The sequence below is a fragment of the Seriola lalandi genome, unplaced genomic scaffold (genome assembly GCF_002814215.2).
Source record: "Seriola lalandi dorsalis isolate HSWRI2012SDOR001 ecotype SW California unplaced genomic scaffold, Sedor1 jcf7180002054879, whole genome shotgun sequence".
Taxonomy (NCBI): domain Eukaryota; kingdom Metazoa; phylum Chordata; class Actinopteri; order Carangiformes; family Carangidae; genus Seriola; species Seriola lalandi.
Genome location: NW_019525432.1, coordinates 1,608,977 through 1,636,598, shown reverse-complemented (window position 1 = coordinate 1,636,598; position 27,622 = coordinate 1,608,977). Strand labels below are relative to the sequence as shown.

Below are 27,622 nucleotides of genomic sequence, written 5' to 3'. Positions count from 1 at the left end.
GGGGGGGGGGGGGGTAAAGGGATTTGAACACAACCCTGAAGATAAGAGTGTAGAGTACGTGACAGGTATCAGCTCACCGTTTAAAAATCCCACACTGGGTTAATCCAGTGTGAGGAGAAGGGGGTGGGGGGGGGTGGCTCATACCACTCCTCGCAGCTCAGCCTTTATGCTGCCCAGCACGAGAAGAAGGGGCAGGCTGTCTCTCTCTCTCTCTCGCTCTGTCTCTCTTTCCCTCTCGTCCTTCCTCTGTCACTTCCTCCCACCTTCCCCCTCTTCCCTCTTACCTCTCTTGCATTCTCCTTGCCAATCTGTCCCTCCCTCTCTCTCCCTTTCTCCCTCTCTCTCTCTCTCTCTCTCTCTCTTCCTGACTTCCTTCCCTCCCTCTCATCCTCCTCCTCCTCCCCTCCCTCTCCTCTCTCTCTCTCTCTCTCTCTCTCTCTCTCTCTCTCTGTCTCTCTGTGTCACTGGAGAGCGTCTCAGTGTGAAAATGCCATCCTGCTCTCCAGACTGTTGCCTCTTTCAGGCTGTGGAGGTAAGAGACTTGTGTGTGTGCGTGTGTGTGTGTGTGTGTGTGTGTGTGTGTGTGTGTGTGTTCGTTTCTTTTCTGGATGACTGTCGTGAGGTCTGTGTGTGTGTGTGTGTGTGAGTGTAGATGTATGTGTGTGTGTGTGTGTGCGTGTGTGTGACTGTTACCAGTCTGCAGCGATGAGGACCTTTGCATTTCTCCCTCGATGTTTCTAAAACTTTTCTCACACAAAGCTCATGCGTCATGAATTTACTTTTTTTTTTTTTTTTTTTTTTTTACGGGGGGCGTGTGGGAAGAGACGAGGGAGTCTTCTGGCTTTGCAGAGGTAGTGAGTGCTGTGACGTTGTTTCTGGTTGCAATCGGAGTCTCTATCTAAGCGTCGCTGTGCTGGTGCTTCTGGTGTTTTGTGTCATTTCTAGGCCACCGTTGCCTGTCGTTTTTTAAGGTGTTTTCGTGTGTTTCCACTTCTCGGTTGCCATTGTTCGACTTTATTTTCCATGCCCACCCGTCCAGGCGCTCGCCCATCACCAGCTTTGTGTCTTGTTTCATGTAATTTTCAACATTTGTTCCCCGGCGGGTTTTGTGTGAAGTGCAGGGAAGCAGAATCCCTGCTGCGGACAGAAAATGTTAAGTAAATGGGTGCGTGAGAATACACGCACAAACATACATGCACAGACAATTCCTCTCCTTCTCACTTTCCGGTCCTCATTCTCTCATATCTATGTGTGTGTTTGTGTATTACGCTGCATGTGAGAGCGAGCTCACCATGGTGTGTGTGTGTGTGTGTGTGTGAATCTGCTCATACAGTGGTGTGAAGCAGCTGGTCTGTGGTTATCTGTGCAGCAACACACTTGAAGAAGGCAAAATTACGGCCGATTTTAAATGTTGCTTTGGACACTTGGCTGAAATGGTTCAAAATGGCGCAACAATGGAAGTTGCTCCGGCTCAGAACTGTACCAGCTCTCTGTTCCCGGCGGTGACAGTTTTAGGAGACAAAAAGCAACATGTGTAAACCCACCGTGTTATTTCACTGTCCAAGCGTGAAAATGTGGTTTTCTCTGTTTTTCTGACTGTGGACGTTCTTTGCATGCGACACAAAACGTGTCATTGTGGGTTGTACGTAAGCAGGTTTACACGCATATTCGTGGAAGTGCGTGTTAGTAAGTTTGGTTGAGCTGTGGACAAAAGGGTTGAGCTGAGAGCGCATGGGCCAGCCGACCTTTCCTGGACGTCATCATTCCTCTTTTTTTTTTTCTTTCTTTTTCTTTTTTTTTTAAGCGTTGCTCATGTTGCGATGACAGAATGTGAACAGGACTTTTTAAAGGTGGACTTCATAAAGCACCTGGTTATGGAGGTAAATGTAACCGCAGACCTGCTCCACTCTTCGTCTTTATTCGCAGTTTTGAATTCCCGAAAGCGACTCGGGACATGTAACGCCTTCTCACTGTCTCACTGTTTTCAGCCAAGTAACAACATGACATTTCCCTGCTGTCGTGTGCATATATCCCCATCATTATTCTCATGTATATATTTTCAGATAGTGAAGGTGTGGAGCGAGGATGGGGCTGGTAAAGTGGTGGAGATCCCGGCAGACATGACGGCCAGAGACGTCTGTCAGCTCCTGGTCTACAAGAGCCACTGTCTGGACGACAACGCCTGGACGCTGGTGGAGCACCACCCCATCCTCGGCCTTGGTAAGGATGTGTCGGTGTGTATATGTGGATCCAGGTGTGGACTTGGTGCATTGTTGAGTCTTTTTCTTTCTTTTCTTTTTTTTTTTTTGCAAGGATCAACTCTTATTTTGAGTGTCTCTGCTAATACGTCGTGTATATGCAGTGATGTAGCAGGTTATGAAAAGATGGTTAGAAAGCGTTACAACTTCCATTGAGGCCAAATCTGTCACATCAGTGATACTGCGCTCGGTTTTACTCTTCTTTTCTTTGAAAGGCCACGGCTCTCTGGTGGGTTTGCCGTCCACTGCATTCTAGTATCTTTAGGAGTGTCTTTTCTGCAGGTGTGTTTCAGTCTTGTATGTGTGTGTGTGTGTGTGTGTGTGTGTGTCTATACTTCTTTTGTGGGTCTCTGCATGGGTGGGGAAACTCTCTTCTGTGTATTCTCAGTGTGTATGTTCACTTGAGCATGGCACGAGTGCTTGTATGCCTTCTATAGGGCTCGGGTAGGGAGGTGTGGCGGTCATAGGATTAAGTATTTTCCGTGTTCTGCGCACATGCCCGCTCCCTCCCAAATCATTCGCTCAGGAGGGGTGAAGAAGAAAGAAAAAAAAGGAATAACACACTTTACTTTTGCCATGTCTCCTGTTGAACCTGTATGTTTTTGTTTTTTTCTCTGCGTCCGTCTTTGTCCTCGATGAGGCTTTCCGACACATGAGTTGTAATTTTAGAGTCAAAGGATCACTTTGTGTTTTGCTGCTTGATCTACGTTTCTGGAAAAAAGTGCACTGGAGAGATGGAATGTGAGGTGAGGAGAGGGAGGGAGGGGAAAAGAGGGAGAGAGAGAGATGAAGGGAGAAAGAAAGGGAGAGAGGAAGAGAGGGAGAGAGAGAGAGAGGGGGAAGGGCGGAGAGGTCTGGACTAAAGCGTCATACCAGAGCTGCAAAGAACCAATCGTGGGTCTCCGTCGGACGAGCCCCTAGCCTTCCTAGCCAATCAGTCTTTTCTTAACCCTCCACAGGAAATTCCCCTGCTTGCAGCCAACACACACACACACACACACACACACACACACACACACACACACACACACACACACACAGACTCCAGACATTTCCACTTCTAAAATGCAGAGAGAATCCTTTTTTTTTATTTCTTTTATTTTTAGCAAAAACAGTGTCCACGGTTTCACCAAAATGTGTGTGTACGAGTGTGTGTGTGTATGGGTGTGTTTTGCCTTAATAAAGCAAGACTATGCGAGTTAATCTGGAAGGGAGAATTAGTGTTAAACCCTGCTTGCTATCATTTCGTGTGTGTGTGTGTGTGTGTGTGTGTGTGTGTGTGTGTGTGTGTGTGTGTGTCCATCCAGAACTGGAACATCCTGTCACAATCAATTTCTAATCGGCCTCACTCTGAGATCATATGCCCTCAATTTCAAGAAAGAGTACAACACACACACATAGAGAAAGTAATTGGGCCTCTGTGGTGCACAGTGAGCAGGTTAGGTCTGTGTGAGCTCTTAATGTGTGCTTGCGTGTTTGTCTGTGGCTTGTACTTTGCTTATGGCTTCTCTGCTCTCAGCAATCAGCGTAAATACATGACATCACCCCCCCCCTTCATCTCATGCCACTTCTTCTCTCCACCTTCACCTCCTCCCTCCCTGAATCACAGTGCTTCTTCTTTTCACAGCCCCTCCTCATTTAACCTCTTACTCCCTTGCTTGTCTCTTAGTAACAGGCGATTTTTCTTGCTGTGTCATTGTATACAATAGTGCGTGATGTAGTGAAAAATAAAGAAGTGGCCTGAAGTCAGTGATCATTTTGATAGACAAAAAATACAAAAAAAAAAAATCTCTCATATCTGAACACAAGTTAACTGCATTCTCAGTAATGCTTGTGTTTATGCTTCATTTCAATTATCATACAACATGCTGTGTATAATGCATTCACAGCTATGACTTTACTATGACACTCTATTTTTGCTTGTCAAAAGGTGTAAAAGACTAATTATCTCCCGTTTATATGAATCATATCAATTATCCACTTAAATTAAACCTATTTTTTTTAAACAAGCTACATCAGTTTAAACTGATTTTCACTGGGATTTTATTTTTTGGCACATCAAAAAGTTGCTGTTTCCTGCTTCCAGAGGACACTGTTGAAAGCAGTTTATACTAAACAAGGTCCTTTGGTGACAAGGACATTTCAGAATATGCTTTCAGTATTAAAAAGAGAGTGAGGAAATGCATGCTAAAGAGCTGCATTTTAAGCTGCAGATCAGCCACTCCCTAAAAATTATTTAAAAAAGAACAATGAACAGTGAAACTTTTTTGTATTGATTTTTTTTCCACCCAATTTCCACTTGTGTTTATTATTATTATGTCCTTGAAATAAAAATAATGAGCCCTAAAGCTGTGTAAGAAAAAAAAAAAAATCTGTGTGTCCCTCACAGTCCAACCCTGAGGACGACTCAAAGATGACACAGTTGAGGTGACTAACAGCCTGTTTGTGTGTGTGTGTGTGTGTGTGTGTGTCTTCATACAGAGAGGTGTCTGGAGGACCATGAGCTGGTGGTTCAGGTTCAAGCCTCCATGAGCAGCGACAGTAAATTCCTCTTCAGGAAGAACTATGCCAAATATGAATTCTTCAGGAACCCCCTGGTGAGTCTCTCGCATCCCTGAAATGACCTTTCTCTGACTGCTTCAGTTTAGCACGCAGCCCCACATACACACTGCCCCACACACACACACACACACACACACACACACACACACACACACACACACACACACACTCACACACAGCTGTTCTGCTGCCGATTTTCTGGCCTTGATATTTTTGGATTGGAGCTGCTGATAGCTAAAATTTCATGCTGAAATTTTAGACAAAAAACTACAGGCACTCATGCACAGTGTTTCCAGGATACAGAAATATTTTTTTCTGGGTGATGTGACAAACCCTCTGTAGCATCAAAAATATCGCAATTTCCACAAAATCTTGATTTATAATTACATGTCTGAGAGTCTTACAGCCACGAAATGAAAATTGAGGACATTTCCAGTTTGGTGGTCAATATATGTCATTTATTTTGACCATGGTTACTGTTTTACTGTCATAAACTATTGTGAAGGCCGACTGATAAAATGATATGACTCCCTGACTTTGAAGCAGTCGTGAAGTTTGTTGTTAGTTTGTTTTTGTTAGTTTACTGCCAGGCTGGTTATGAACTCCTAACCAATGAGTGAGCCAGCTAACATTTTCTCTGCCTAGAGATAACAAAAAGGATAAGTCTATTTTGATGGTTTTAGCTTCACTTCTATAGCTCGCAGCCAGCCCCCTCTGTTGGCCGGAATAAGTGCAATGCTAGACGTCTGCTTTAATTACAAACATTAAAAACGGGGACATTTCTGGGGACAGCTCCAGCTGGGGACAGTCCAACAAAAACAGGGACATCTGGTCAGCCTATTGTAGGCACAAAGATGCTTTGAACTAAATGTTTATGTCGTCATGTTTCATGCTCATGAATGACAATAAATGACAATGCTAACATTTTAATGTTTAACAGGTATGTTGTTTACCGTGTTCACCATCTTTGTTTAGCATGTTATCATGCTAACATTTGCAAATTAGCACTAAACAGGAGAATCCACTCAGTTATGACATTGCTACAGTAGGCTACACAGTATAGCCATTATGTTTTTTTGTAGGGACAGATGATATATATATATAAATAAAACAATATTTAAATGTTGTCAACTTTTGACTTGGCTTCATTTTAACTGGAAATTAGCACTACTCTCAGTAGTATGTGATGTTTGATATTTTCAAAGCCAGACAACCAGAAGGAAGAGACTTTTAAGAAGGTAAAGGACAGTCTTGTTCATTGCAAGGTAGAGTTTATTAGGTGAAACAAGGACAGAGCTAAATGCTAACATCAGTATGCTAACACGCTCTCAATGACCATGCTAGCATGCTGATGTTTTAGCAGGTGTAATGTTTACCATGTTCACCATCTTCGTTTAGTGTGTTACAATGCTAACATTTGCAGCTGAGGCTGATGGGAAAGTTTTGGACAAATATCATGGCAATCCTGTTGTTGAGACATTTCACTGAAAACCACAAATATTAACCTCATTGTGGCGCAAGATTAAAAGTCAGGGATCACCAAAGTCTTGGATTCAGCCTCTGGGGACCATTAATGTACAAAATTTGACCGCTACCTGTTCAACAGCTGCTGAGATATTTTGATCTGCACCATTATAGTGACTGACAGACAGATATTACCTTCCCCAGGAGAAAACGTCTAGCTAGCTGAAAGCACTGAATGTTATTCATGCTCTCTTCTGTTGATCAAAGCTCTGTAGTATTTTTGTAGTATACTGATCTACTGATCAATTCCACAACTAATATAATTTTCATCCCGTTTTTTTTTTTTCATCAAGACAGAGTGAATTATTGTTCATATTTAGTAAAAGCCCAGTATTGTCCCATATCAGTCTAACTTTGTACACAATGCTCTCTTTGTGTCGTCTCTCACTGTGTTTGGGCTCTCTGTGGTCACACTATGATTTATTTCTGCCCTCCTTCTGGTGATGTAGAGGCTGAAGCTCATTCTACTTTTGCACCCATTTCGAATCGTTTTGGATGGGAACATGAGCTGAAAAATAAAATGCAAAGCTGTTCATCATTTTAAAGACACAAACCTGCCTCTGACAGCCAGCATGTCAGTGTTAGCCAGCTTGCGTGGCATCTTTTGCTGATGTGGACTCAGCGTGGGGCTCTGCTGTTATGTGCTGGCTGGGTATACGGTGACATTATTGCCGTGGTGATTTAGGTGTGTGTCAGAGCCAGCAGGTGACCTCAGCTCTGTGGTAATGAGCACACTAAAACACCAGAGTGCTGGCCGCGGCCTGTCAATCATGCTAAGAGTAGCGCTGCTGGCTAAAGGGGATTACATCAGCGGGTGAGATCATACTGCATCTACTCCCAGGCTGGAGTGCCCTCTCTCTCTCTCTCTCCCCACCACTTTGCCTCTGAGTCCTTGTACTCATCAAACACACACACACACACACACACACACACACACACACACACACACACACACACACACACACACACAGAACGAGAGATGTATTCTGCATAGAGAAACACTACCCCACTCTGAGCTTGCATATGCACTAAGTGTTTTCTAGTACTGCCCTCTTTCCCTCCCTTCTTCTCTCTCTTTTCTTTCTCTCTCGCTCATTGTTGGCCTCTCTGTGTGTTTTTCCATCCAGAACTTTTTTCCAGAGCAGATGGTGGCTTGGTGTCAGGAGTCTGATGGCTCAATCCCTCAGTCACAGCTCTTACAGGTGAGGCGATGACTAAGTGAAAGGACACATACAACTCTAATAGCATGCATGCAAAGACTTGATTCATTACCTAACCCCTAAGTGTTACCTCAGCTTTAATTTAATCCTACATCTAAATCTTAACTGTAAGGAGCTGTGAAAGCAGGAAAATGTTCTCACCATGGAGGATTTTTATCTCTGTGAGGACATCTGGTAATCCAAAAATATGCATGCACACACACAGCTCCTGAAATCTGCTAATTGCATTCACCCAGTGTTGTCACTGCCAGATTTTTAGGAATACAGACAGAAGAGCATGGACATTATAGTTTTTGAAGTGGATTTTACAGCAGGAGAAATATGTATGTTTTAAGGATGTTAAAGTTTCAAACAACTGTGGTACCAATAGATGCTGTTGTGTGTTTTTTCCCAGAACTTTCTGAACTCTAGCAGCTGTCCAGAGATCCAGGGCTATCTGTACATGAAGGAGCCGGGACGCAAGTCCTGGAAGAAGCTCTACATGTTCCTGCGACGCTCGGGTCTCTACTATTCTACTAAAGGAACATCCAAGGTGATAAATTACTGCTGTACCGTTTTCTGAAGCTGGTTTAAAGGAGACCAGCAGTTGACATTTTGTGTAAAATAGTTCAGTGGCTAAACTTATTTTTCAAGTTTTCTCTACTATTTGATATATTTTTAAATTTTGTTAATCCCAGTTTTTCTTTAGGGAGCACTGATGTCTAATCAAAGAATAAATCAACTTCTAATTTCATGTTTTGTTAAATGAAAAATAGAATAAAGAAAGAGAAAAAAAGATCTTTTTTTTTTTTTCAATTTCCAGAAGAAAACATGAAGAAATGTAAAATAGATGTCTGTAATTCTTCTCCCTCCCCCATCAATCTCTAACTGAATAGGAACCCCGGCATCTGCAGCTGCTGTCGGATCTGGAAGACAGTAACATCTTCACCATCATCACCGGCAGAAAACTACACAATGCCCCCACAGACTACCAGTTCTGCATCAAGGTAACACACACACAAGGAAACACAGCAACCTGAGCAACTCATTTAATCCAGCGCTGAAGATTAGATGAGATAATTTCACTCTTTTCTTCATTTAAATCTGTAGTGACACATCCCATACAGGGAACAGTATATCCATTTCCATCCTATCAGAGGTGGATGACGGGCTGTTATCTGTGCGCGTGTGTGTGTGCGCGTGCATGTGTGTGTGTGTGTGTGTGTGTCAGAGGACTGTGTGTCCCACTCCAGGAGTTATCTGTGGTGGGTCACCTGCTGATCTGGGATAAACCCAGTCGGATAAGCTGGGATGTTACAGCGAATCTGGCCCGCCTAACCCCCTCCCTCACCTCTCCATTACATACACACACACACACACACACACACACACACACACACACACACACACACACACACACACACACACACACAACACGGCCGGTATGTCAGATGCTGTCAGTGGGGGTGACAGTGCAGGATTGGGTACGGGATTTTACTTTGCTGCTGGGGGTGGCTGGATTGTTGCTATGGCGACATAAATGAATTTATCAGTAGGGGTTGCTTTTAAGGAGCCGTGTGTCTAACATCTCTTGTTACTGGTGGAGGAGGAGGGAGAAAATCTGTGCTGTGATGTTTGAATAGTCGTTGCTTGCGGGGGTGTATTATATTGTTGTTTACATATAACACTAGAGAGTTTAATTAAATGTCATTCATTAACTGTGAACTGACACCTGAGAAAGTCGACAAGCTTAAAGTTTGTGTATCATTCAGAAGTGTGAGCCGACTTTATTGTCTTTGAGAACATCACTGAATTGATGGATGATTGGTTGATTGGGTGAAATAGTAAAGCAGTTACTGTCAGGTGCCATTGGCCGTGTAAAGTGAGGCTATTCAACTTTCTTTCTTTCTTTCTTTCTTTCTTTCTTTCTTTCTTTCTTTCTTTCTTTCTTTCTTTCTTCTACAAATGAAAAGTTGAATTCACAATCAATACAACACACTTTTGTTTGATTAACTCAGAGGCTGCTACACACTCGGTCTGCTACGACCAGTAGATTATTGTGGCTACTGTAAGCTAATGTTAGCTAACCTTAGAGTGATATCGATATTGAGTGATATTGAGATTAGTGAGTTTGCTAACATCATGGCTCTTCTCTAGTTGTGCTACTGTTTTATCATTTACCATTATTCCATAATTGTTACCTGGACATGACGTAGTCTTGCTTTAAGATTGATCATAAATACAACTTTATGGGTGTTTGTTGTTGTTTGTCAACCTCTCTATTGTATATGTGATGTATTTGATTGCAAATAATGTACCACCAATTTTCCAATCTTTTTTTTCCTTTTGTCTTTCTCTTTTGTAGTCTTGCTCTGCCCTGTCACAAGGTTTAGGGTTTCCATGTACAGAAAACTGAATTGCCGAAAACCACAAAAGAGACCTTACATATTCATGATGTGCATCTCATTAATGTAATGTCCCACTGTGTCTTCTGTCTGACAGCCCAGCAAAGTGAGGAGCGACTGTAAGGAGCTAAAGATGCTGTGTGCTGAGGACGAACAGAGCAGGACTTGCTGGATGACTGCCTTCAGACTGCTCAAAGTACTTCCTTTATTTTTATGTTGTTGTAGTTAAATCCAAGGCCGTGAGGACTACTACTGTACAGCTCATAGAGGGTTGACAAATGCTGCTAATTGGCATCCAGTTAGTTAATAGATAAATTCTCATTTCTTGAAGTCAACATTAAATAATCAGTCTGCACTTTAAAAACATGACTTGATGGAGTCCCTTCTCTCCTGCCTTCGCAGTATGGGATCGTACTGTATCAGAGCTACAACATCCCCCAGCAGAGGAAGTCCAACCTCTCACCTTTCACAGCGCCTGTGGTAAGGATCTGCGCTGACATCACTTTCTTACAACCCTGATCTAATGCCCCCAGTCAGCCAGGGCCAGTCCAGATTTATCTGTTAGTTAGCTGATTGGAAACCATTGGTGACTGGCTGATTGGTGACCACCTCGTTCTCCTTAAGAGGAAAAAACACAACTTATGCATTTTGCATGAGAAGGATTTGTTAAATACTAAAATGAGTTTCTATTCAGATGATCATTGCTGCTGTTGACATTTGTTAATGAGGTGAAAGAGGTTCTGCAGCGAAAGGCTTATGGTCCAGATTCAGGTCAGGCTGCTCATTTAAACAAACAGCAGGCTATAACAAAAGTACATCCGGCACATAAATCTTATCCCGGAGTTATTTACAAAGGTGAACATTTACATAATGCTCATACACACATACGGTGTATAAAAGATTGAACACACAGCAAACAGAGACCTGCATTTTTGTATGCTGTGTTACACTAAGACTAATTACCTCACACCATGAGGTGTTGGTAAAAGTCCCATAAGCTCCTTTGGAAAGATTGTGAGTTAAAATAACTGACAAATCTCTAGAATCTGTTCAAACTTTGTACTTTTTGAACATTAGACTTGTGGAGTGAGTTTAGTTTAAAGACTCGTGGTCATTTAAGTTTACCCCACTGTAGAACAGTATGTACACACTCGCAAATCATTGTACCCGCTGCAACTAACAATTATCTTTGATATCAGTTAATCAGACTTTAATCTTTATTCATTGCTCAACTGCAAAAAATAACACAAGATGATGTCTGCAAATGTCTTGTTTTGTCAAATCAACTGTCCAAAACTCAGCCGCTGCATATCTCATTTTCATCAGTCATTTTCAAAATAATTGCTGATTAGTTTTCTGTTGATTGACCAATTGATTAATTTGATTGCATTAAATTTAATCACTCTAATTTACAGATTATGATGACAAATCTTGAGTGTTCCCATAGAATTTTTTATGATTTTCGACTGGGCATTAAGATAAGTAAAAATGTATAATTTGGCAATATCTTACCTTAAATAGGGCAAATTTAAGGCACTAGATTTTTAATGTTATTATAAATTCTTGAATTCTTTTTTTGTGGCCAGGTGATTGTGGAAACCCTTTTGCTTTTCTTCTAAAAGGCATTAGTAGTATATATAAGAGCTATTTGGTTGAATTTATTTTTGGCGGAGGCAGAGGTCTAAGTAATTAATTAAAAAGAAACCTTGAATAATTTGAGCAGGAGAGGCAGAAAGCCAGGGGAGGCTTGTGCTGTTCCTCAGAGCAGCTTTTTGTGGATTGGCTGAAGTGGGTCTGTGTGCAGACAGGATTTGTCATGCCCCAGTGAGTGTGTCTGGCTTGTTTGACCTCTGACCTCTTGCCTACCCCTCCTCCCCTTCACCCAACCACTTGTGTACCACCTCCCCCTATTCCGCACCTACCACCACCCTTACCCTACCCTCCCACCCTGCCACGTCTCTTAACAGCGGAGTGTATCTGAGAACTCCTTGGTGGCCATGGACTTCTCCGGACGGACCGGTCGCGTCATCGACAACCCTGTCGAAGCCCAGAGCGCCGCCCTGGAGGAGGGACAGACCTGGAGGGTAAGAGGGAGGGTGTATGAAGCTTGGCCTACGGGCTGGATAAATCCGCAGAAAATCGATGAGTCGAGATTACAAACATGGATTTAAGATCCAAATGTGTCATGATGAACTTATGATATTAGTAACTGTATATCTTATCAGCTTTCATATAATTTGGTTTTGGTAAAGTACCCTTGTTACCCTACAACTATGGAGGGGTTTCACTACACAAGGCATTTGTGTAGAAATGTTTTTTGTGGAAAGAGTGCGCATAAGCCGTCTTCCATTTTGAACTAATGTATCTTTCCCCTCCAGCACTTTTCTTAGTAGATTTCAGTGTGCAGCAGCTCCACTTATCTGTTGCTGAGATCACAGCTTATAGAGCCAGAGCAGAACACAGCTGCTCACTTCACATCATGTTTGTGGGTTTACCTCGCTGTGATAAAACACAGTTACCCGGCAATACAGAAAATTTAAGACGTGTCTTGGTTCAAAGGGGAGCGTTAGTCTGAGGGATTCTGGTTTGATATGATGTTATCTCATGGCATATGTTGGTCAATTCTTCTCCACAGAAGCGGAGCCAGCGTATGAATGTCCTGGGCAGTCCCAGCCCCCTGCACCCGTCCTCCCTGAGCACAGGTACTCTCACTTAGACAAACAACACACTGATGTGAAATTATTCTGAAGTTATGTGTTGCGAAAATGCTCAAACAGCGATTGTTTGTCTGTCTTCCAGTCATCCACAGGACACAGGTATGGTTTCATGGTCGCATCATGAGAGAGGAAGCCCACAAAATGATCATACAACAAGGTCAAGTGGACGGGTAAGGACGACGATATGCTGAGTGGGAAAAAGTTGAGAGGCTGATTTGGCACGGTGTTATCTCAGGATAAATATTGCTCATGTGAAACATGGTTGAAAGATTCCTGAAAAAGCAGCAGGTGAAGATTATTGGATCAAGTAGAAATATGTGAATAAAAAATATGAAAAATAGAGACATAACTGCTGCGAAGAAAAAAAGCTTGGATCTCTAAAATATCTAAAAGCTTTTTGGCTTGTCAGCCCCACATTTTAGCCTTTACCCAAGCAGATTAAGATAAAGTTCTCTAAGAGTCACACTCCTACAGCAGCATGTTATCAGGCATTTGAGTTCAGTTGTGTTATATATTTTATACTTTTCATCAAACACTTGAAACATTTCTCACTCGTGTTCTCTGTGTGTATCAGGTTATTCCTGTTGCGGGACAGTCAGAGTAATCCCAAGGCTTTCGTGCTCACCTTGTGCCACCACCAGAAGATCAAGCACTTCCAGATCCTACCGGTCAGTCACATGACACAACACAGTCAAAATGCTGCAGGAAATGTCATGCTCACTGGTACAATCCACTGCAACAGGGCACAAAGAGGCAGATCACTGCACCACTCGTTCAGAAAATCAAAATTGTGCTAACAAATGCATTTTTATTAGGTCATGTCATATCCCAGTTACTAAACTACAGTTATTGCCTCAAAAGTCAAATGAATCTCAAAGGTTTTTATTCAACTGTTTTCCAAAATGTACAATGCTTTTTTTAGATTTTGAAATCGGGTTTTCCTTCCTTCCTCCCAGGCAGCCATTTGTTTGCAGAAATCAACTTGAAATGCTTTAAAGGGCCAGTTCACACAAATTACAGCAAACACATTTTGTCACAGAGGTCACAGATAAACTTTTGTTTGCAGAGGTTTTGAGATAACAGCTTGATATGAGATTTCTAATACTATGAGGCTAAACTGTACAGGTGAACACTGGGAAATGGTTAATAAAAGTTTCAACCATAATGGAATAGTCCTTTTTAAATCCACAGCCATGCTAGCAGCTATATGAGACAGTAGCTGTGAATTAAATGCAAACATTAGCATGTTAGGATGCTAAAATGTTGACATTTAGGAAGTAAAATGTTTACCATGTTCACCATCTTCTTTAGCATGTTAGCATGCTAACAGTTGCACAAAGTTCAACTGAGGCTGATGGGAATGCCATGAGTTTTGCAGTTAATTGATCATAAACCAAAACATTTGACACATTGAAATTTTGATCTGATGAAAAGTTAAATTCTTCCTGGGTGGATAATAAATGTCTGTACTATATTGCATGGCAATCCATGCACTAGTTGTTGAAATAGTTCAGTCTGGATGAAAGTTGTGGACCAACCAACAAACTGCCGTTGACATACCTAAAGCCTCGCCACTAGCATGGCACTTCATTACATGATCATCTATTTGCTCTGCTGCCACGTGATGATGTTGCATGTTCTTTCAGTAGCTTATAGTGATAAATGTATACATGTCATATTGTCATGTGATGGCTGACTGTCCTCTCTCCTCCCACTGGCTGCTGTCTGAAGTGTGAGGAGGATGGTCAGGTGTTGTTCAGCCTCGACGACGGCGCCACCAAGTTCACTGACCTGATCCACCTGGTGGAGTTCTACCAGCTCAACAGAGGAGTGCTGCCCTGCAAGCTCAAACACCCCTGCACCGCCGTGGCCTTGTGACACTCCATCCTCCCCCACGCACACACACCTCCACCCTTTTTTTGCACACCTTTCACCCTGAGACCCTGCCCCCCCAATCTGCCCCTCTCTCAGCAACGCAATGAGGTGGAGGAGATAGAGAAAAGTTAAGTCAGGTTTTGGGGATGTGAGCGACTCAGCAGGAATGGGCTTTTGCAGGTTTGATGTGCCGTGCTGTTCTCCGCCTTACCGCTGTTTGGATGTTCGAATGGGAACCGTCTGGACAGTCCAAGCGTTGCAGATTGTGGACCCGGCAGTTGCCCAACTCCTGCGATGTGGTCGTGGAGACTCGGTTGTTTTTGTCATTGCTGTTTTGACCCTTGAGAGAGACCATTCATTGTGAAAACACAAGAGAGCTAAGATCTGTTCAGCAGGAGTGCTGCAGGTCTCTCGGATGGATCTCTCCCTTAAAGTCCCTCGCCCTTCCACGCCTTGACCTCCCCCATCCTCCAGGCCTGATAAGCTGTGGTGCCCGCCCCACCCTCGCCCCCTCACTACCGAGGCGGGCGAGGAGCGCCACCCTCTGACTTCCTCATCGATCATCAGGGATGGACGGGAACCTCTCTGGGTCTTATCAAACTCGATCCAGGAGTTTTCTCAACCTGTGCAGTCCAGTCTGGATAAGCTGACACCCTGCCCCCCCAACCCCACCCCACCCCCCCTGACACCCCTCCCCAACACCCGAGCGGACATGACGTATTGTCTCTGGGGTGTCCTATCCCACAATCCCCCTGGTGCAACCCCAGATCTTGCCTCCACACAAGCTCAGAGAAAAAGAAAAGTGGAAAGAGAAAAGAGAAGTAGCTAAAGGCAGGATGAGCAGAGCAGTGGCGAGGGTTTGCTGAAAGGACAGAGGAATGTTTATCAGGAAGGCTGTAACAAGCCTCTCTTGTAGAGTTGATTACTTGATGTCATTTTAATGCTGTTTGATTACTGTTGATTCAATGCAGAACTAGTTTTGCACTCCCAGGCGGACAGACAACAGCTGTTCTCTCTAGCTAAATGAAGCTGCCTGCTCTTCGTTCGTCGCCCTCCTCTTCCTCCTTCACCCCTCCCTCCCTTTCCCTCCTTCTGAATAGCATGCGTGTGAATTTCCACCAGCTCTGATTGGATTACAGTGGCGTGGGAGCAAAAGAGAGTCATGGCTGATTATGCAGTGCCTTTCAGAAAGGTTTGGGAACATCTTGGACGTACGTGTGGCTCGTACCAGCATGACCACACCATGGCAAAAAAATAAATAACGAATGTGCTCTTGACCCGGATGCACCGTCACAAGACTGCGAGGAAGAGGAGGAAGACTGTTAAATACACTCCTGAAAAGTGTGTCCACCCCCAAGCTTCTACCATTTTGAGTCATTTTTTTTAAATCGAAGGGTTAAATCTGTCGGTGACTTTGTCTTTGAATGTCATTTTCTTTTTCCTAAGTCTGTTTTGAGCTCACTGCTTGCACATTTTAATGATCCTGATTTGATATTGATGGGTTGGAGCTGTCATGTTCGGATTCTGACCACTGTTCCGTCACTCCAGAAAAGACAAATCAACTAAAGCACTCCCATGATTTTTTTTTTTTTTTTTGCTTTGTTTTTAAATATGGAATTGAACAAATGACTTGAAACGTGAACTCAGCTGACAGTGTGTCGACACACAGTCGAATGAGCTTCACTCGCCTTAAGTGAAAATTGTGAGCCTTGTGTATGAAATCGAAGCTGTATTAACATGCACATACCGTAACAGGTTTAAGATGTTAAAAGAACAGTTTATCATTGGTGGAAATACTCTCATGCCTGAATGCTAAATATGAAGCTACTGTAAGCAGCTGAAGACTAGCTAACCTGGCTCTGTCCAAAGGTAACAAAATCTGTAAAGCTCACCGATTAACATGTTGTATCTTGTCTGTTTAATCCATACAAAACCCTAAATGTAAAAACAACAATTTGTGGTTTTACTGGAGGTTATGTGACACACTATTTCTAAGCTAAGCTAATCAGCTGCTGACTAGCTTCACATTTAGCGTACAAAGTGGGATTGATCTTATCAACAAGAAACTGAATATGTGTATTTCCAAAAATATCAAACTGTTCCCATAAAGTAAAAATCCACTTGAACATGATTCAGAAAACAGGTACTGGTGATGCAACTTTACATCTCTGAGCTCCATTTTCCTGTTTGGTGCTGTATTATTTCTGCAGATAACTGGCTAAAATGTGACATCATGTCCAGATATTTCCAGCAGCTGCCGTGGGAGTTTGGTAGCATCAGTGGTTAACATTGGGTTGTGGTGTCAGTCCCTCAAGAGTCGAACAGCAAGGGCTTCTATCTTGAACAGCTATTTTGCAACAATCACGAAGAGAGAGATTAGTTCTGGTGGAGGTGAGAAAGCAGTCTCTACACCAGCAGTAGCCTCGATAGACCAGAATGCATCACAGCCATCAGATATGTAAATCTTCCTGGGTTTTGGAACATTAGCCGGACAAAAAAAGCAATTTGAAGACGGCACACTGGGTTTTAGGACATTTTTTACCTTTCATAGACCAAACAATTTATTGATTTATCCAAAAGAATCGACAAATCAATCTACAACCAAAATATCTCTTATTTGCAGCCTCATATATTTTGTCAAGGTAGCTCAGTTTCTTTGCCCACAGGCCAATATTTGATTGAAAGCAACATGACCATGCCTCTTTCCTGTAGTTGTTGAAAAGCATTCTGGGAGATGAGGTGCAAAGGAGACGAGGCAGGTATCCTAAAAAATGTTGGTCTGTCTTAAAAGTAGATGGAGACACTTCATCACTGAATTGAAACAACCACCTTCAAGCCAGATCTGAAAATGTTTGACTTTGGTGCCCCCAAGTGGTGGTATCGAAAAAGACATTGTGGCAGAGTCACTGAGTAAATTGGATGAAAGCAGCTGCATGAACTTAAGCAGAATGGGCTCATTTTTCTACAAACAAACAAAACATGCCGTCAGAATAACTATTTTCACATGCTACATTCACATAAATATTCCATGTATTTAGCAGATCATCTGAGTAGATTTTTGTCTTTATATCTGGCCCTGACTGTCTCCTACCAAAACTAAAGTGAGTATCATATTTGTAGGAATATACAACAAGAAGAGATTCTAGAGGAGACATCTTTGAGGTATTTTTGTTCTTTTCTCCTGCTGCCGTGATGCCAGCAAATAAAAAGCTGCAGGCATGTGAGATAACACCTGCTTAGCCACAATCCCTCCCACCCTCACCTGCACCTCCCCTCCATCCTGTGCCAGATTCACAGTGAACAGGGTTATCATGAGGCCATTAGACTCTCCGCAAGGCAAACTACACTCTTAGTACTGTCATTGACACGCAAGCCACTGCCGCCACCAGTCCGCCAGTCACGTGACTTGACCGACTCACCAGCTCTGCGCTCCACCAGTCAGGCCTTTCCTAGTCAGCCAGGGCAGACTCTTCTCCAGGGATTGGATAATGCTTGAACCCCCCGCCCCCTGTCCCACCTGTGTCCAGCCTGTAAGCTATGACCCTGTGGTGATTTAAGTGTGTGTGTATGTGTGTGTGTGGATGGCCAGACTGTTATATTCACTATTCAGGATTGCTAACTCCGCTGGTTATCATACTTGCCTTTTAGAGACAGTAAGAGGAAGGTTGCTTGTCGGTTGGGTAAAGCTAAGCCAAGTTGTGGATTTAGAGGAGACAGGAGTTTGGCTGGAGGTTTTCCAGCATTCCCAGTCCTCAGCTGAGGATTTTTTCCTGTCTGCCAGAGAGGGATGAAAAGCCACATCGCTATGGGTCAGTGGGGGACAAATCACCGTCTTCTCCTCCTCTGTCCATTTTTAATCACTGTGCTAAAATGCAATCCTATACACAAGTCCAAGTATAAGACTATACCAGTGTACAGTATCATTTGTTTTCTAAGTATGTGAAGCTATGGAGAAGACGTAGATCTAACACTGTACCTAGGTCACAGATCACTATGTATGGGGCGTTATGCTTTTGCTCATAACTCCATGTAAAATGAAGAATGATTTATTTTGTCCTTTTTTTCCATTATTTGATTGTGTGTATATTGACAATATTGTGTATTTTCTTTGGTTTGCCACAAATGACCTTTATACCCTTATGTGTGTGTATATATATATACATATATATATATATATATATATATATATATATGCACATATGAAGATGAAGAATATACCACAGTATATACAGTATTAAATTAAGCTGTTTTTTTATTTTAAGAGATCAAACTGGATTTCAGTTGTTCATATAAGCTGACAGGCTGACAGAGTCTTCACCTCTGGCAGCATCCAATTCTGATGCCATTTTGCTTCAAAACTACATCTTTTGAATATCCCCTCTTTGTCTGTCTGTCACATCTGAATCCACTAATTTACTTTCAAGAAAACACTCCAGTAATTGTTTGGATGGCTATTAACCTTAAAGGAGCTATACGTAAGCTTTTTTCTATCGCTACATAGCCAATGTTAACATCAACAGCTGTTTACTTACAAGTCTAGAAGAAACGTTACAAGTTTAGAATCAAGAGCTGTCACCAGTGGTGGAAAGCAACGTCAATTTTATTTCTTGTTTTGCCTCTATTTCTATTACTTCTTTTCTTCTAGTGAAGTTAGCATGCTAACGAGCTATCCCCAGCCCGTCCTGTCACATCATCCTACTTAGCGATAGTGAGTCACCCTAGTGTCCAGTCTGCCCTTAGTTCAGCATGGGAGGATGATGAAATAGTGCTGATCAGAGGGTGCAACAATGGCAGAAGCTCTGGGCAAGCAACCATCATCACCACCACCTTCTCCTGGCAAGAAACCACGTTCGGCAGCAGATAAAACTTACCTATAGCACCTTTAAACACATGTGCACGCAACTACACACGTACACACACACACACACACACACACACCAACCAGTGGGTTTTCATCAAGAGCACACACACCAACACTTAACCCTTGGGGATATTCTTAGCAGCTTTTGTACACCTTTCATCACAAGTAGTGCTATTAATTATACGCTGTAGCTCAAGAGGATTGTGCATTACACTATGTCCATTTACTCTGATTTTAAGGTGCATAACAAAGTGTTTTTTAAATTCTTTTTCTTAACTAAGCCTATTCTTGCAGCAGGTGCCTCTTGTTTCTGAACAGTAACAAGTCCTTTGTTGCCGTCCGTCCACTCACTGCGTTCATTTACAGTTAGCTGTGACTGTGAAACATAATCCTACTGGAACTAAATCCTAACGTCAGGTCAATGTTGCATACAAGTCCCATCGACATTGGTGACTCTCAGTGTAGGTGCAAGTGAAACTGACTCAATGTTGGTTGTGTTTTATTTTTGGGGTTGAAGTCATCATAAGTTGAAGGCAAATAAACATTTCAGGGAAAGAAAAAAAGAGCAAATGAACCGTAATCTTTTTTTTAATTCTTCAGATCCCCCTACTGTGCTTTGCTTCATTATGTCTGTATGGCTCCTGGATCTACATTGTATCCTGTTCAGGTATTTTTGTACAAATAAGGGACTGATATATTCTGTGTTTATTGGAAATTAGAATAAAAGACAACATTGCTATAAACCAAAAATGTGTGGACTGGTGGTGTGTTATTCTCCCTCCTTCTAAAAGACTTCAAAGTTTTCTACCTTTCCAGATTTTGGAAATGGGCCACAGTGATTGGCTGTGAGCAAAGATGGAGAAAGATGGAAATAAGGAGAGGTGATCGGACGAGATTATACAGTCTTTCGGTCCTCAGCTTCAGATTCAACCTGCTGTCGTCATGGACTGTATATAAAAATGGACGTAGTCTCCGGGGCTGAAAAGTGAAGCCAACGCGGAAGTGCCTTAATGTGCAATACCACCGAGGTTCCGCTGGGGGCGGGCTCCAAAAAACTCTGTTCCAATACACACTCATTATAAAAACACCAACTTCTCTCATGAAATACTCAGTCGATTATTTTTTTCCGGAACTCATTACTGTGTGATGGGCTAAATTCACACTTTTTGTTCAGTGTTCTGGTGGTCCATCTGAAAATAATCACCAAATTAATTAAATATTAGGCCTTAAAAACAGGTATTTTTGGGGGCGTGGCTGTTTGATTGATATACCTGGTCTGCAATGATTGATCCGATGACGCAGCAGGCCGGGAGGTCGATCACCGGAGGAGAGCTTGGGTCGTGAGCGTTTCGTATTGAATCAGTTGTGTTGAATATTATTTTTCTCAATATTTGTCCGTGGAAGAATAATTTATCACTGACAGTTTTGCTGTTAGTTGTTTAGTTTTAATGAGTTTTCGGTTCACAGTAATTATGGCTCATTCTTCGTCACTAACAAACTGGAGCGATGATGATGATATACAGTTTTTTTCGGTAAGTAAATGTTTATTTTCTGAACGTGCTACAGTTTTAATGTGTATGATGCTAGTAAAAAAGCTAGTTCGTTTATTCCACACGTGCTTTGACCGGAGAACGGAGACAGTTAACACTTTGCTAACCTAGCTAGCTAACTAGCGGATAACTTAGTGTTTGTTATGCTAACCGTACCTGGTCCCAAACATGTGAACATTTGCAGGACAAAGATAAATATAGTGTAACTTATCTCACTCTCATGTTATTAGAAAAAGTCAGTCGCTGATTGAATTTTCCTACATGCAGCAAAACATTCAGGTTTATCTCATTAACTTATTTTCTGTCTCCTCTTCTCGCTGGTATCGTATTGAGTACAATACACAATGTATACTAGAACATTATCTTGTGGGGGTTTGTCATTTAATACTGTAAATTCATACACAGGAGTCCTCAACAGAAGCAGGTATTTGTGCACCTGTCCTGACAGCTGGTATATGTGTGTGATTAACTGTGATCCACCATGTCTAAACTAAAGTGTTTGTCTTTTACTGTCATTCAGAGGAATCCACACTGAAAACTGAATGACTGAACACACTTTTGCAAATTTTTGTGCCATATGCATCTCATCTAATGTTGCAGACCCAAATGGCACCTGCTTCACAGAATGACTCAGCTATCGTCTATATGGGGATATAGTGGTATAGCTTTATTGCAGATCAACTTCTGTAAGTGCATGTACATGTGTTTACATGTCTTGCTATGGTTGGGACAAATTTATGTTTGAAACCATCAGTGTGAGGTTATTGTGGCCTGTCGTGACAGCTTCAAAAGGCTTCTTTTTGAGGGACACCTGCAGTGACTGAGGTCAGTGTCAGGATAAGTCTCTAGATATGAACGAAACTGAAAGTAACGTCTTTTGCACAGATTGAACATTGAGGAATGAAGTACACGCAACGAGCAGCAAGCACATTCAAAAGTTCTCTAGGAATGTTCAAGTACTTTTAATGTTATCCTCTACCGGCGCAATCTTCTGTAATTATGTCATCAGTTGTGCTCTTGTTTAACTTTCTGCATGATATAAAAATATGTTCACCTGGATTTTAAAGTGTGTTTTGTCTATGCTAATCAGCCTGCACGAACTTCGTAACGGATTGGTCGGAGGAGAGAGGGGGAGCCTCTAACTCCACAGCCGGCTTCTCCTATTGGTGCGGCAATGATGCTTCGAGTCCTCTCCACAGCTGCAGCCGTTTAAGCATCAGAGGAAGAGAGTTTAAGAGCCCGGTCGCACATCATTAGTGGCAGCTGACATGATAGGCAGCTCACCTCTACCGCCTTTGTGAACATTTGTGTGTAATTTGTGATTTGGTTTTAGATGCTGGTAGTGATTGTTGGGGACTGGGCTAGGTTTAAAATTCTGATTGTTAACACCTGGTTTTATGTTGCTTCTCCTTTCCCCTGGCGGGATCACAACCTAAAGACCGGGAAGATGTTGTGCCATGACTACTTTTATATGTGGACGCTGCGAACTGAAACCTGGCTCTGTGAGCAGTCAGTAAGTGAAATACTCCGTAAGTAAACATTTCCCGGGCTGTTTTACCTTCTTTTCTTGCAGAAATCAACTGCCTGATACTGGATGTAAGTCCCACAGTGTCGGAGGTTTTCCTTTCTCAGCAAAGTGATTCTACAAAGGGTTTATATCCTGATGCTTCATGTGTACAGTGCCACATCTACTGGCCTGAATGCAAAATGGGCAAAATACAAATGTTTGTACATCACAAATTGAATGCAAGTATAAGGGAAAAGTATGATTGTATTTTATATTCCAAGCACAGATTTATATACTGTCAAAGCAAATCAAAATGTTTTGTATGCATCAAATGTGTCAATATCAGTCAAGTTAAGCTCAATGTCTTTGTTTGAACTTAAGTGTCAAAACTAAGTTAGTTTGCAATGTGGGCAAAGAACATGTAGCTTTACTTTTAAATGTCAGCTTTGGTGGTTGTGCTGTGAAGGTGCCAGAACATTAGTTTAAAAAGTTCAAAAATGAATTAACACTATCAACAGCGTGTGAAGCAGCCACAGTGAGGATGTCATGATCAAGACTTCCATTGTTGTTTTTCAGTTATCTACTGAAACGAGCATGGTCACCAGCCAACACCGACCTTTCCTGTGTTGTAATACCAGTTTGTGACACTAGAGGCTGTGTGAGTCAGTGGTGCGTCAAGTCTGCCCTCAGTCCCACGAAGAACAACTTCCTGCAGAGGTGGAAGTTAGCATCACAGAAACGCAGGAATGGCTGAACCTCCTAAAAGGTAATATTCATCTGTATCCCACAGGACCGCTCCCGACAAGAAACCACGTTTAACAGCAAAGAAAGGAAGCAACACGAGTAAATCTCGGTGTGGCAGCCAAACCTGAGTTTGGCTGGGAAGCATTCTCCGCGGGCTGGACCACATCAAAGCCGGAGTAACGTCCACCTTCGGCAGTATCCTAAAAATGGACTCTACAAAGAAGGTTAATATTTTTAACCGTTAACGCCGTAAATTACTACATTATAAACAAAAGTAGTCTAAAATACAGCATTAGCAATACATGCATGTAAAATATGAAAATTATAAATGAAACATAGTACTATTATACGAGCGCTCACATATAAATTAAATATATTGTTTAATCATTCACTGTCCTGTCTGTGCCATTACAGATCATCAAGAAGCTATCAGGCATTGCCGAGGGGACGGCCTTGTGGCTTACATCTGTGAGCAACGAGAAAGGCCAAATCCTTATCAGTGTCCCGACTGCTCAGGAGGGTCCTGCCTTGGACATCATGGCAACTGACCTCGTCCGCAGATACAGCAATGCTGGTGTGGCTCCTCCTCGGCTACTTTATGTAGACTGTGACTTTTGTCGGGAGGGCAGAGGACAGACCAAATTGAAAGAAAGATTTGGTGGGTGGCCAGACCTGGTTGTCAAGCTTGACATCTACCACTTCATGCGGCGACTGGCATCTGGATGTACAAAGGATGCACATCCTCTGTATCCTGTCTTTACGGCTAAACTGTCCAGCTGTATTTTTGAGTGGGACAGAGGAGATGTTGCCTTGCTGCGGCAAGCCAAGCGGGAGCAGCTGCGACAGGAAGGTGTCCCTGGCATCACTGAAAATCTAATTGACCAGCAGATCACCAAGGAGGAACTGGCCCTGCACTGTAGAAGGCAGACAAGAGGAGAGCAGCAGACCATTGTCATGATTGCACAGCTTCTTAACGAGTTGATCGGGGTCGAGGGCAGAGATTTTCTTGGTGTCCCTCTTTTGGACCAGGAGAGGATGCAGCACATCTGGCAAGTCCAGCAGAGGCATGTTAAGTGCATTTAGGACGAACCAGGTGTGCTCCTCTACAGTCAGACTGGGACGACCACCAAGGCAGGCATTGTCCTACCGAACTACAGGTGTGCCAGAGGTTCCACATCTCTTGAGTCTTTTCACTTACATGTGAACAGGTTCATTCCAGGTCAGTATGAATCATTATTCATCAGCGAGATTAAATATTTACAGTTCAACATTTTATTTTATTGTTATCATTACCAGAATCCTGGAAACAGTGACACAATTAATGTTTTCAAATGACAAAAACAACAAATTAACGTGTAGTTGTGCTCACATTTGTACTACTTTAAAGAACAAGTGCCAACAGCTTGAATTTCCAGCTGTACCTCCTGGAAGGACTCAATAGATGGAACCAGGACCATGAAGCTGCATCCCTGGCAGTCAACCCTCCCTCCCTGCTCAGTTACTCAGGAGACCTTGTTCACTGCGTGAACGCACACAGTGTCAGGGTGCTTGGAAGGAAGCTTGTCCCCTCTTTTCAGCCACCTGCTGTTTACACTGGTTAGTTTTAGCTTTCAAACATGATGAAGCTATTTGTTATATCCATTAAATAGAATAATCTTTTTTTATGAATTTTGCGAAAGCTTATTTTCCTCTCTCTATTATTGTCTTGTCTGTCCCAGGGGAGCTAATAGGTATAGATGACCTATTCCGTCAGACCGGAAAGGCCTTGCAGGATGTACATCCTGACACAGAGGAGACTGATCAGATGCTGGAGGATGTCGGCACCGAGGAGGAGCTGGAAGATGAGGGCTTTGAAGATACTGTGTGAATGACAGCGGGTTGGTTCATACTGCTACCTGGGGACCGGTCATTGTTGTGTAGCGTCAGAGGAAATGCGGCGGCAGGAAGGGGAGGAAGTGATTAATTAGATGACATGATCCACCAGTGTTTTCCTTTCACACTGCTGGTACTGCTCACCTGTTGTCCGCTGCGGTGGCGTGCTGCTCACTTTCTCTTTGTTTGATGATGTCCAGGATGTACTCGGAGTAAGTTTGGTTTTGTTTTTTTTGTTGTTTGATGACGCACTGGTTCCATCATAATTATCATGTCCCTGCTGTTAATGCTAAGCTCTTACTGTCGGGTTGTTAGGAAACAGACGATCCTCTAGAAGACTCGTACCTTGATGTTCCTCTAATATTTTAGCCCCCTTGGTTGTGGAACGAGGTATGTAAGTTTGAATTGATATAATTATTAATCCTGTGGTTGTTTAATTTTGAGTGATGTTTCTGAGCGATGGTGCTGCGTTAATTATTTGTGTGAATCTTTAATTATCACCTTTTGTCTGATGAATGTATTTTTTCTTATTAATTTTTAGTTAATTGCACTTCTTTTATAGTATTTGGTAATTTGTGCTATGAGTGTTAAGTTTTCTTTTGTTTGCGATCAGCATTGTAAATGTATTAATGAAATTTCTGCTTGTGTATTTTAACTAATGTTCCTTATTTTTCTTTTGTATTTCTTATCTATAGTTTTCACAGTGCTCGACATAAATAAAATATACGCACCAGTATGAAACTCTCCGCCTCAGTCATTGGTACCAAGGGCCAGCTACATACTGGTTTAGACCCAACCGTTGAAGTACTGGACCTGTCCTCTGAACCTTCATCTGTCACCACCAGCTCAGCCCACATTCCAACTCCCACCTCTCTTCAGGCCTCTGCTGGTCCTGCATCTGCTATTGCTCCAGCATCACCTGAGCAACCACTGGCAATAATTCTTGTCATGTTTTTATTGTACTATGTCTGTATTTGCTTATGATTTTTATTGTATAATAATGATAATATTAAACTTTATTTGTATACCACTTTTCATACACAAGTTAACAAAGTGCTTCACAGAAATACATGGAAAAACTACATAACGCCATCGAGAAATAAGAACGTAGATAAAAGGCAATGATAAAACTCTAGTTAAATGCAGTTTTATAAGAATTCGTTTTTAAAAGAGTATTACATTTTGCAGATTGTGCATGAGAGCACAGATAGTCACTCTGGCCCATCAGCCCTCCCTACCGGCTCTGCACCTGTCCTCCCAACTCCCGCCGGCCTTCCAGCTACCACGCCCGCTGCAACTGCTTGTCCCTTTTTTCACCACCCATCACCCTTGCCCCACCTCAACAACAGCTGGTAAGTGTTTTTATTATGTGACATATCATCTGTTTTACTTGTGGTATAGTGTGAATTTTTATTTCAATTGTATTGTTTGTTTCAGGCTTTCAATTTGCTGAGCAAGAGGTCCTCAACCACCAGCTCAGCCTCTGTCCCTCTTCTCCCCACCACCCTCACAACCACTTTCTCTTCTGCTACAGCTACTGCTGGGTCACAAACCATCACCCCGGCCGCACCTGAGCAACAGCCTGTAAGTCTTTTTGTGAAATGTTGCATCAAAAAAGTGTCAGTGGTCTTCTTGTTTTGCTTGTCATTGTATTATTTTGATGTTTATTTTATTACATTTAACAGATTTTGTATGAGCGCAACACCACGTCCTCTGGCCCAAGAGCTGTCATCCCCAGCACAGCCTCTGCCCCTCCCAACATCACCATCCTACCAGCTACTCTCGCCACTCAAACTGCTGGTCCCTCTGGGGAACCTGCCCTGACCCCAGCAGCACCTGAGCAACAGCTGGTAAGTCATTTCGTGACAAGTAAGACTGTGACAGATATGTTACTTTTCTGCCTGTGATCTTGATTTTGATGTACTCTTATATTTTCCAGGCTGTTGATTAGCGCTGTATTCCAGGGATGGACCGAGTGGACAGCCTGGCAGAGTACTTGGTGGGGCTGAGGAGTGAAACTGGCCAAACACTCAGCAACCAACAGGCCAGTACAGTGTTTCCTCTAGGATTTTTTTCAGCAGTGGGGGGCATGCTCTCCGGGTGGTGGGGGGGGATCAGTGGGGTCAGGCATACACAAATGACTAAATGAGCAGTTGACAGCAGATTTTACTTTCAAAACCTATTTATTGGCTGGCCAGTTTAAAATGGCTTTTATCGCTACCATTGAACTTTTACAATATATATCTCAGCCATATACAATGTCAAGAAAAATAAATACCTTTGGTTTGTGAAAAATAAATGTTACTTCAGCTCTAACCAGTTGAAAATGTAATAAGTAAAAAATAAATAAAACAATAACATTAAATAAATAATAATAATAATAAATAAACATATAAAGATCAGCTAGATGGGGCTGTAGAGTCAGTGGCAGAGTTTGCACCCAGGCTCATCTCTCTCTCCTGCACCTTCACCCAGCTCTCCCGCTGCTGTGCTCTGCTCTCCTCCACTTTGTTTAACAACTCCTCCCTGTCTAATGTTACTTGTCTAA

At 42.5% G+C, this 27,622-nt stretch overlaps 3 protein-coding genes across 6 annotated transcripts in view; all 3 read left to right on the top strand.

Moving 5' to 3' along the window:
* Positions 1-20,151, top strand: part of LOC111671450 (growth factor receptor-bound protein 10-like) — a 45,363-nt gene extending 25,212 nt beyond the window's left edge. For all 3 annotated transcript variants that reach the window (XM_023428536.2, XM_023428535.2, XM_087179911.1), the window contains 12 exons: positions 2,064-2,220; positions 4,740-4,855; positions 7,472-7,546; positions 7,959-8,096; positions 8,440-8,550; positions 10,046-10,144; positions 10,351-10,428; positions 11,916-12,032; positions 12,584-12,650; positions 12,748-12,835; positions 13,240-13,333; positions 14,397-20,151. In XM_023428536.2, coding sequence (XP_023284304.1) covers positions 2,064-2,220; positions 4,740-4,855; positions 7,472-7,546; positions 7,959-8,096; positions 8,440-8,550; positions 10,046-10,144; positions 10,351-10,428; positions 11,916-12,032; positions 12,584-12,650; positions 12,748-12,835; positions 13,240-13,333; positions 14,397-14,543 — 1,287 coding nt within the window. In that variant the 3' untranslated portion in view covers positions 14,544-20,151. The remainder of the gene's footprint in view (positions 1-2,063; positions 2,221-4,739; positions 4,856-7,471; positions 7,547-7,958; positions 8,097-8,439; positions 8,551-10,045; positions 10,145-10,350; positions 10,429-11,915; positions 12,033-12,583; positions 12,651-12,747; positions 12,836-13,239; positions 13,334-14,396) is intronic.
* Positions 20,152-22,930: 2,779 nt separating this feature from the next.
* On the top strand, positions 22,931-26,057 carry LOC147817840 (uncharacterized). The gene is made up of 6 exons (XM_087179930.1): positions 22,931-23,426; positions 23,617-24,421; positions 24,590-24,798; positions 24,921-25,286; positions 25,390-25,464; positions 25,770-26,057. Exons 1-2 carry the CDS (start codon positions 23,409-23,411, stop codon positions 24,283-24,285), a joined length of 687 nt encoding a protein of 228 aa, XP_087036056.1. The 5' UTR covers positions 22,931-23,408; the 3' UTR covers positions 24,286-24,421; positions 24,590-24,798; positions 24,921-25,286; positions 25,390-25,464; positions 25,770-26,057.
* Position 26,058: 1 nt separating this feature from the next.
* LOC111671444 (uncharacterized) lies at positions 26,059-27,154 on the top strand. Of its 2 annotated transcripts, none has more exons than XR_002761938.2 (4): positions 26,059-26,426; positions 26,512-26,658; positions 26,760-26,924; positions 27,014-27,154. XR_002761938.2 is itself a non-coding variant. In XM_087179931.1 (4 exons), exons 1-4 carry the CDS (start codon positions 26,270-26,272, stop codon positions 27,023-27,025), a joined length of 384 nt encoding a protein of 127 aa, XP_087036057.1. In that variant the 5' UTR covers positions 26,059-26,269; the 3' UTR covers positions 27,026-27,154. The 2 variants fall into 2 exon arrangements, 1 of the variants encoding a protein (XP_087036057.1); XM_087179931.1 differs by having other exon boundaries at positions 26,609-26,658.
* The last annotated feature ends 468 nt before the right edge of the window (positions 27,155-27,622 follow it).